At 46.9% G+C, this 10,767-nt stretch overlaps 1 protein-coding gene across 1 annotated transcript; it reads left to right on the top strand.

Moving 5' to 3' along the window:
* The first annotated feature begins 5,130 nt into the window (after positions 1 to 5,130).
* On the top strand, positions 5,131 to 8,202 carry LOC141164790 (E3 ubiquitin/ISG15 ligase TRIM25-like). Its single transcript, XM_073650354.1, has 3 exons — positions 5,131 to 6,079; positions 6,340 to 6,783; positions 7,168 to 8,202. Exons 1-3 carry the CDS (start codon positions 5,137 to 5,139, stop codon positions 7,728 to 7,730), a joined length of 1,950 nt encoding a protein of 649 aa, XP_073506455.1. The 5' UTR covers positions 5,131 to 5,136; the 3' UTR covers positions 7,731 to 8,202.
* Positions 8,203 to 10,767: the final 2,565 nt, after the last annotated feature.

A 10,767-nucleotide genomic window follows, 5' to 3' on the forward strand; every position in this document is an offset into this window, starting at 1 on the left:
AAATTGATAGGCTGCAGAGCATTGCATGGAGATATAATGCAGTTTTCAGGACAGATCACACAAGCAGTGAAAAATATATACCTGTAAGAAGAGAAGAAAGATGAATATTAGCAATGCCATTTTCTAACTGCCAGGGCACTTTGCTAAATTATGGCACTTCGATAAAGTATGCATAAATGCTATATGCATAAATGCCCCCGCATAAATGCCTCCCCTTAACTAAGTCTCAATATATAGGGACGTATCTGCTTAGATCTGCACAGATTTAACTCATTAACAATCAATCACTAGCTTAAAAGACAACAGGAGACCATAAAGTGCAGGGAAAAAAAAAAAAAAAAAACAGACTAGGAAACTCGGCATGGATCATAAACTCTTAAAGTAAGTGTGATGACCTTTAAGTATCATGGAATAAAAAAGCTAGAGGAGTGAAAAATATATACCAGAAATTGATAGGCTGCAGAGCATTGCATGGAGATATAATGCAGTTTTCAGGACAGATCACACAAGCAGTGAAAAATATATACCAGAAATTGATAGGCTGCAGAGCATTGCATGGAGATATAATGCAGTTTTCAGGACAGATCACACAAGCAGTGAAAAATATATACCAGAAATTGATAGGCTGCAGAGCATTGCATGGAGATATAATGCAGTTTTCAGGACAGATCACACAAGCAGTGAAAAATATATACCAGAAATTGATAGGCTGCAGAGCATTGCATGGAGATATAATGCAGTTTTCAGGACAGATCACACAAGCAGTGAAAAATATATACCAGAAATTGATAGGCTGCAGAGCATTGCATGGAGATATAATGCAGTTTTCAGGACAGATCACACAAGCAGTGAAAAATATATACCAGAAATTGATAGGCTGCAGAGCATTGCATGGAGATATAATGCAGTTTTCAGGACAGATCACACAAGCAGTGAAAAATATATACCAGAAATTGATAGGCTGCAGAGCATTGCATGGAGATATAATGCAGTTTTCAGGACAGATCACACAAGCAGTGAAAAATATATACCTGTAAGAAGAGAAGAAAGATGAATATTAGCAATGCCATTTTCTAACTGCCAGGGCACTTTGCTAAATTATGGCACTTCGATAAAGTATGCATAAATGCTATATGCATAAATGCCCCCGCTGTCCTTTTATGCGCTGTGTGACCCCATCAGACACTTACACACCTTCACTGCCTCCTTCACCGAGCCCCTTCATGCTGCGTTATATGTATGTAATGGTTCTATAAACCTATCGGAGGAGCAGCTGTGAGGAAACATCATCATAGAAGAAATCTACCCAGCGACTGGTGACATCCCAGGGAGCGGAATATATGATTGGTGGAGCATTCAGCCAGTGGAAGGATCTACAGCCACTTCTCATTAGTTTTAATCTTGGGTTCGTCCTGTACAGAGAGCTGTGATTGGCTGACAGTGTGAGGCAACACATTTTCCTATTGGTCGGTATGTAATCCGTACAGCATAAACTGCTGGGCTTTATAGTTCGTGGAGTCTTTGCTAAAAGCATGAAATCCGTCCTGTTACAAATGTTCCCAAGGAGACTTTATTCTCCCTGACTCCAAGCAGAACATGACAGAAGTTTTCTTTAGTGAATTTTTAAGGCATTAAATTCTTCATTATCTGTAAACTAGATGGTGGCCCGATTCTAACGCATCGGGTATTCTAGAATAGGTATGCGGCCGACCGGGCGCAATCAGCAGAGCGGTGTTTAAATTTGGCGGCAAGATCGGTGATTGGTAGCGATCGCCGGCCGCGACCAATCAGCAGAGCTGCGTTTAAATTTGCCGCCCATCTCGCTGATTGGTCACGGTGGCAGGCCGCGATTAATCAGCAGAGCAGCGTTTAAATTTGCCGCCCATCTCGCTGATTGGTCACGGTGGCAGGCCGCGATTAATCAGCAGAGCAGCGTTTAAATTTGCCGGCCATCTCGCTCATTGGTCTCGGTGGCCGGCTGCGACCAATCAGCAGAGCGGCGTTTAAATTTGCCGCCCATCTCGCTGATTGGTCGCGGCCGGCTACCTCGACCAATCAGCAGAGCGGCATTTAAATTTGCCGCCCATCTCGCTGATTGGTCGCGGTGGCTACCGCGACCAATCAGCAGAGCGTTGTATAAATTTGGCGCCAATCTCACAGATTGGACGCATCTGGCGTCAGCGACCAATCAGCAGAGCGCTGTTTAAATTTGGCACCAAGCTCGCTGATTGGTCGCGGCTGGCGTCCGCGACCAATTAGCACAGCAGTGTTTAAATGTGGCGTCAAAATTGGTGATTGGTCGCGGCCGCTATTTAAATGTGGCGCCCAAATCAGTGATTGGTCGCGGGCAGCGTCCGCGACCAATCAGCAGAGCGGCGTTTAACTTTAGCGCCAAGATCACTGATTGGTCGCGCTCTCCACACGCGACCAATCAGCGAATCGTATTGGTGAGGAGCGGGGAGCGGAATCGTATTAGTGAGGACCGGGGAGCGCCGCTGCCTGTACCGCTACTTCCGCTGCGAGAAGCAGGGACATAAGCGACTGCTCGGAGCAGAAGTATCCCGACCCGCAGCGCCGCTCCCCGGTCCTCCCTTCACACCCTAGCCGCTGATGTCCCCACAGTATCTGCATGGTGTTACAAAGGTCCAGACATTTGTGTTAAAAATCGCTGATTGGTCGCAAGCGCTGCCCGCGACCAATCACCGATTTGGGCGCCAAATTTAAATATCGGCCTGCGACCAATCACCGATCTTGGCTCCACATTTAAACACCGCTGTGCTGATTGGTCGCCAACGCTGTGCGCGACCAATCACCGATTTTGGCGCCACATTTAAATAGCGTCCGCGACCAATCAGTACAGCGGTGTTTAAATGTGGAGTCAAGATCGGTGATTGGTCGCGGCCGATATTTAAATTTGGCGCCCAAATCTGTGATTGGTCGCGGGCAGCGCCAGTGACCAATCAGCGATTTTTAACACAAATGTCTGGACCTTTGTAACACCATGCGGATACTGTGGGGACATCAGCGGCTAGGGTGTGAAGGGAGGACCGGGGAGCGGCGCTGCGGGTCGGGATACTTCTGCTGCGAGCGCCCGCTCATGTCCCGGGTTCTCGCAGCGGAACTATCCGCACAGGCAGCGCCGCTGACATCCATGCGGCTAGGGTGTGAAGGGAGGACCGGGGAGCGGCGCTGACATCCAATTGGTCGCGGCCGCTATTTAAATGTGCCGCACAAATCGGTGATTGGTCGCCATCTTGGCCCGCGACCAATCACTGATCCTGCCACCAAAGTTAAACACTACTGTGCTGATTGGTCGCGGACGCTGCCCGCGACCAATCACCGATCTTGGCTCCACATTTAAACACCGATGTGCTGATTGGTCGCGGCCGATATTTAAATTTGGCGCCCAAATCGGTGATTGGTCGCGGGCAGCGTCCGCGAGCAATCAGCACAGTGGTGTTTAACTTTTGCGCTAAGATCAGTGATTGGTCGGGTCCGAAGACCGCGACCAATCATCGAATCGTCTTGGTGAGGATCGGGGAGCGACGCTGCCTGTGCGGATACTTCCGCTGCGAGAACCCGGAACATGAGCGGGCGCTCGCAGCAGAAGTATCCCGACCCGCAGCGCCGCTCCCCGGTCCTCTCTTCCGCATGGAGGTCAGCGATGCCGGCAGTCCTTCCGCTGCTACCGGCCGGGAGATGAGCGCCTCGCGCCGGTCATCTCCCGGCTGCATCTCCGTCCCGCAGATGGGAAGTACCCGCACAGGCAGCGCCGCTCCCCGGTGCTCACCAAGACGATTCGATGATTGGTCGCGGTCTTCGGACCCGACCAATCACTGATCTTAGCGCAAAAGTTAAACACCGCTGTGCTGATTGGTCGCGGACGCTGCCCGCGACCAATCACTGATTTGGGCGCCACATTTAAACACTGCTGTGCTAATTGGTCGCGGACGCCAGCCGCGACCAATCAGCGAGCTTGGCGCCAAATTTAAACAACGCTCTGCTGATTGGTCACGGACGCCAGACGCGTCCAATCTGCGAGATTGGCGCCAAATTTAAACACCGCTCTGCTCATTGGTCCCGGACGCCGGCCGGCCAAGACCAATCAGCGAGATTGCCGCCAAATTTAAACAACGCTCTGCTGATTGGTCGATTTTATCGCCAAATATAAACAAGCTCTCCGGTCCTCACTAACACAGTTCGCTGATTGGTTGCGGCCGCCACCCGTGACCAATCACCGATCTTGCCGCCAAATTTAAACACCGTTTTGCTGATTGCGCCCGGTCGGCTGCATACATATTCTAGAATACCCGATGCATTAGAATCGGGCCACCATCTAGTGTAATAAAACTGTCAAACAATCACAAATCATGCACATGGGAGCGATTCAACCATATCACCGAGCAGCTGTAAATACTCGGAGCTCGGCCCGAGCATACTCGGACAGAACATACTCACTCAACACTAGTTATGTTCACATGAACTAACCTTTGTGGACCAGTCACATTCACAATTGCAGACATGACTGGCCCAATGTGCTGCTCTGTGTGCTCATCCACATAGCTTGGCAGGTCTATGAGCTGCCTACTATAGACATGGGCTAGTCTTGTTCATAAAGCAAACCAGAGTAACAAATGCTGCAATTTCTTTTTTTTTTTCCTGATCTGTGTGGAAACCAGCTCGTGTGCACTAGCTCACAGCCTATCATGTTGTTATGTGCAGTACATTGGGCACATGGATAGAAAACGAGTTCGTGGACACGGCCTCAGGCCTCATTCAGACATCTGTTTTTGATGCACTTGTACTCTCTGTTTTTTTGTTTTTTTTTAGACATAACCCGTACCTATATGCTGTTTGGATTTCAAACAATTTAATGAGCAAATCATTGATGGTAAAAACTGACACTGATGAAATCTGATTAAGCTCATTGACTATCAGTCTATTTTTCCACATCAGAAATGGACGTCTGAATGAGTAGTAGATTTCCTGTGGTGGTGGTGTGTTGTTTTTACATAAAGGCTTAAAGCAAAAACCTCTTTAAGCTTGAACTTGTCTTAAGTAATAAACTGAGATCACACTCGCTGTTCTCTGATCCTTACAAACTTGTACTTTCATTTCTTCCTTCTGTTGTCAGCGATGGCGTCTGCAGGTCTCGAAAAGGATCTGGAATGTTCCATCTGTCTGACCCTGTACACAGATCCTGTAACCCTGAGATGTGGACACAACTTCTGCCGGGTCTGTATTGATCAGGTCCTGAATATAAAGGACGAGTCTGGAGTTTATTCCTGTCCTGAATGTAGAGAAGAGTTTCAGGAGCGGCCGACGCTGAAGAGGAACATAACTCTACGTAATGTAGTGAAGAACTTCTGGTCTAATCGTGGGGAAGATGCCTCAATCCCCTGCACGTACTGTGTGGACTCTCCTGTACCTGCTGTTAGATCCTGTCTACACTGTGAGGCTTCTCTGTGTGATAATCACCTGAGGGTTCACAGCAAAAGACCAGAACACGTCCTCACTGATCCCAGCACTTCTCTGGAGAACAAGAAATGTTCTGTCCATAAGAAGATCCTGGAATATTACTGCACCGAGGACGCTGCTTGTATCTATGTGTCCTGCAGTCTTATTGGGGAGCACAGTGGTCATAATCTGGAGTCTCCAGATCAGGCCTTTGGGATAAAGAAGGAGAAATTGAGAAATGTTCTGCAAAAACTGATCACAAACAGAGAGAAAACTAAGAGCAGAGCCCGGAGTCTGGAGGAGCGCAGGAGAAAAGCTCAAGATAAAACAACTAGAGAAGCTGAGAGAGTCACTGCCCTGTTTATAGACATCAGGACACGGGTGGATGACCTGGAGAAGAAGGTCCTGAGTGAGATCTCCTGGCGGGAAGAGCGGGAGTCACTGTCTGATGTGATCCAGAAGCTGGAAATAAAGAAGGACGAGCTGTCCAGGAAGATGAGGCACATTGAGGAGCTGTGTAACATGACTGATCCACTGACTGTCTTACAAGATCCGGACACAGAGGACTTGTGTGATCCTGAGGAGGAGGGAGGTGAAGAGGACACAGGAGGACATGATGGAGGTGATTAGGACACAGGAGGATATGATGGAGGTGATGAGGACACACGGGGACATGATGGAGGTGATGAGGACACAGGAGGACAGGATGGAGGTAATGAGGGCACAGGGGGACATGATGGAGGTGATGAGGACACAGGAGGACATGACGGAGGTGATGAGGACACAGGGGGACATGATGGAGATGATGAGGACACAGGAGGACATGATGGAGGTGATGAGGACACAGGGGGACATGATGGAGGTGATGAGGACATGATGGAGGTGATGAGGACACAGGGGGACATGATGGAGGTGATGAGGACACAGGAGGACATGATGGAGGTGATGAGGACACAGGAGGACATGATGGAGATGATGAGGACACAGGGGGACATGATGGAGATGATGAGGACACAGGGGGACATGATGGAGATGATGAGGACACAGGGGGACATGATGGAGGTAATGAGGACACAGGGGAACATGATGGAGGTGATGAGGACATGATGGAGGTGATGAGGACACAGGGGGACATGATGGAGGTGATGAGGACACAGGAGGACATGATGGAGGTGATGAGGACACGGGAACATGATGGAGATGATGAGGACACAGGGGGACATGATGGAGGTGATGAGGACACAGGGGAACATGATGGAGGTGATGAGGACATGATGGAGGTGATGAGGACACAGGGGGACATGATGGAGGTGATGAGGACACAGGAGGACATGATGGAGGTGATGAGGACACAGGACATGACGGAGGTGATGAGGACACAGGGGGACATGATGGAGATGATGAGGACATAGAGGAACGTGATGGAGGTGATGAGGACACAGGGGGACATGATGGAGATGATGAGGACACGGGGATGTGATGGAGGTGATAAGGACACAGGAGGACATGATGGAGGTGATGAGGACACAGGAGGACATGATGGAGGTGATGAGGACACAGGAGGACATGATGGAGGTGATGAGGACACAGGGAGACATGATGGAGGTGATGAGGCCACAGGAGGACATGTTGGAGGTGATCGGGGTGCGGAGCTGATCTCACACATATCACACACATTATCTGCTATGATAAGAGATATAAATGTGATCTTCTATGTGCAGGATCCTGCAGACATATTACTGGATGTAAACACAGCTGATAATAATCTCCTTATATCAGACGACCTGAAAACTGCGACCTGGACAGAAATAACACAGAATCGTCCAGAAACAGCAGAGAGATTTCGGCATAATCAGGTCATGAGCGGCAGCAGATTTTCCACAGGACGACATTACTGGGATGTGGTGATCAGTAGATCAAGATGGTGGATGGTGGGAATGTGCTATCCCAGTATAGACAGGAGGGGGCGTCAGTCATTTATTGGATCTAATAACAAGTCCTGGGGTTTATATGGAGGGATGTTCTTCGGTAACCAGTACTCAGTGATACATGACAGCAAAGAGATCCTGTTACATCACTATGGCTCCAGTGATGGAGTCAGGATATATCTGGATTATGAGGCCGGGCTGCTGTCCTTTTATGCGCTGTGTGACCCCATCAGACACTTACACACCTTCACTGCCGCCTTCACCGAGGACCTTCATGCTTTGTTATGTGTAGGAGGAGGTTCTATAAAGATATTGGGGAGGAGCAGCAGAAGACAGACACAATAATCCTAGAAGAATGATCAGGGGTTTTATCTTCTGCACTATATGAATCTATGAAGTAACCTGAGGTTGTAATACAGAGGATCAAATGCAGTCACATAAATGATTAGGCCTTATCCTGAGGACTTCTCTTTTTTTTTTTTCTGCAGCATGACCATTTCTATTGCTTTTATTTGTATTTCCCCATAGACTTCCAGCAGTTTTTATGGTTTTTCTTTCAGTACTGGAGGAGGTGCGCTTCATCTAAGGTCCTTGCCCCTTAGTCTACTTGCCTGGCTGGAAGTCAGAAGTAACAATCACAAACTCTCAAAGCAAGTGTGTGAGAGCCAGAAGGAAACTCTCATAGACTTTCATTGAAAAGCAGCCTCCGATTCGCTCCAACAAACACTGGAGCGATCTGATGGGTCACAAGCTACTGGGGACTGATGGGTGCGGCAGCACTAGAAGGTGAAGATGGCGGCGGGCATGTAAGAAATTAGGAGCAGGGCCCTTAGATTAACAGCATCACTCCAGCTATAAAATAAAAATGTTGGCGTGGTGCAATCAATACGTTTTAGAAACTAAATAAAATTTGTGTTTTTATTGCATTTCCACTGCAGAAAACCAGCAAAATGCATGTAATCTGCACATGATTTTTTTCAATAAAGTTGTATCAAAGCTAAGTAACTCAGCAAACAAGTAGTGTCTTGTACCAACTAAATTTATTTAAAACTAGTTGTATTTAACCGCTGCACAACATCCCCCATGACTCGCAGAGCCGGCGCAATCATTGGCGGGTGTTAGCTATATATGACAGCTGACACCCTGCAGAAACGCCCACGAGAGGTCCTAGTGCCGATCAAGGGCGTTTAACCCCTCTGATGCTGCTGTTAACAGTGACATCAATCAGCTTGGAGAGGGAGGGAGCTTCCTCTCTGCTTCGATTGGCTCAATATAATTGGAATCAAGTTGTGTCAATGGTCTCCATTGTGACCCTGGGCTGAAAGATGGCCACGAAGTCACCCAGGAACGGTGGCCTGTAAGGTCCTGCTCACAGCACCTGATATGTCCCCTCCCTGTGTGCGGTGCACGGATCTAATATCCTGCACTGCAGAGTATTAGATCAGCAATCAGGGTAGGGAAAGTTGATGTCTCATTCTACAAAAATAAAGTTTTAAAAAAAAAAAAAATCGTAAAAATATTAAAAAAAAAAAAAAAAAAAACTAAAAAATGATAACTATTATACATATATTTTATACCTGATCTATAAAACTGTCACAGTAGTTAACCCCTTCAGTGAACACCGAAAAAAAAAAAAAAACCTATGCTTTTTCATCATACTGCTGAACAAAAAGTGGAATAAAGTGCAATCAAAAAGTCTAATGTAAATAAAAATTGTATAACCTATAATCCTATTTTTACAAGGCCATCAGGCGGCCCTTACTATTGTTAGAGGGCCATCAGCCGGCAATGCTTTCTTGTTCCCATTATTAACCACTTTACAGCCTGGGGCGTATTAGTACGCACCAGGCTGTCAACCTCTGTTGAGCGCGGGCTCCGGCGCTGAGCCCACACTGAACCGGGCACATGTCAGCTGATTCTTACAGCTGACATGTGCCCGCAACAGCCGCGGGTGGAATCGCGATCCACCCGCGGCTGTTAACATGTTAACTGCCGCTGTCAATCTCTGACAGCGGCAGTTAACATCGGAAGCGCGTCACTTACCCCTTGATCGTGGGTCACTGATGAGTGGGCATGACAACCCTGGGTCTGCAGCAGACCCCAGTGGTTGTCATGTGCTGATCGCTATGAGCGCCACCTAGTGGTCGGCGCTCATAGCACAGGAGCATTTCTGCTACATAGAGGTGATCGGCTCATCACCTCTATGTAGCAGAGGCGATCAGATAAGTGCTGCTTCTAGTCTCCTATGGAGACTATAGAAGCATGCAAAAAGTGGAAAAAAAATGTTTTTAAAAATATTAAAAAAATATATAAAAGTTTAAATCACCCCCCTTTTGCCGCGTTCAAAATAAAATTAAAAAAAAACAAAACACATACACATCTGGTATTGTCGTGTTCAGAATCGCCAGATCTATCAATATAAAAAAAGAATTAATCCGATCGGTAAACGGCGTAATGAGAAAAAAATTCTAAATGCCAGAATTACGTTTTTTGGTCGCTGCAACATTGCAATAACGGGCGATCAAAACATCGGATACCCAAAATGGTATCAATAAAAACTTCAGCTCGGCGCGCAAAAAATAAGCGCTCACCCGGCCCCAGATCCCAAAAAATGGAGACGCTACGGGTCTTGGAAAATGGCGCCATTTATTTTTTTTAGCAAACTTTGGAATTTTTTTTCACCACTTAAAAAAGAACCTGTACATGTTTGGTATCTACGAACTAGTAGTGACCTGGAGAATAAGAATGGCAGGTCAGTTTTAGCATTCAGTGAACATGGCAAAAAAACCCATCTGCGGTACTGCACTTTTTTTTTTCAATTTCACCGCACTTGGAATTTTTTTCCCGTACACGATATGGTAAAACCAGTAATGTCGTTCAAAAGTACAATTCATCCCGCAAAAAATAAGCCCTCACACGGCCAAATTGACCAAAAAATAAACAAGCTATGGCTCTGGGAACAAGAGGACCAAAAAATTAAAATGCAAAAAATGGAAAATCCCAGGGTCCTTAAGGAGTGGGTCTCCTATACTGTTATTATGTATGCAGTGAATGCAGGGGCTGCCAAAAATAAGGAAGCACTCCAATACCCCTTTTTAGAGACAGAGGAGGTCCTCATTAAAAAATTGATGCCGTTGTTAAGGAGTGGGTCTCCTATACTGGCAATGCCCATGCACTAAGTGCATGGGCTGAAAAACATTTACTTCTGGGGGGTATACATTAACATATAGAATGTTAGAGGAAAGCCTCTAAATAAAATTTCCTATGGGCATCATAAACACCCTTAAAAAAATTATGTGGGTGTTACATCACGGTCACCCTAGTGATATGGTGGTGGAGGATGAGGAGAAGGAGGAGGACAACAGAAAATAGACAAAATCAG

Source organism: Phyllobates terribilis, unplaced genomic scaffold, assembly GCF_046119375.1.
Source record: "Phyllobates terribilis strain yellow unplaced genomic scaffold, ASM4611937v1 Scaffold_10__3_contigs__length_209671492, whole genome shotgun sequence".
NCBI classification, from domain to species: domain Eukaryota; kingdom Metazoa; phylum Chordata; class Amphibia; order Anura; family Dendrobatidae; genus Phyllobates; species Phyllobates terribilis.

Coding starts and splice junctions, on each gene's coding strand:
- LOC141164790 (XM_073650354.1), top strand. CDS start 5,137: ATGGCGTCTGCAGGTCTCGAAAAGGATCTGGAATGTTCCATCTGTCTG. Junction 6,080..6,339: donor CACAGGAGGACATGATGGAG/GTGATTAGGACA, acceptor GACATGATGGAG/GTGATGAGGACACAGGGGGA. Junction 6,784..7,167: donor GGAGGTGATGAGGACACAGG/AGGACATGATGG, acceptor TAAATGTGATCT/TCTATGTGCAGGATCCTGCA.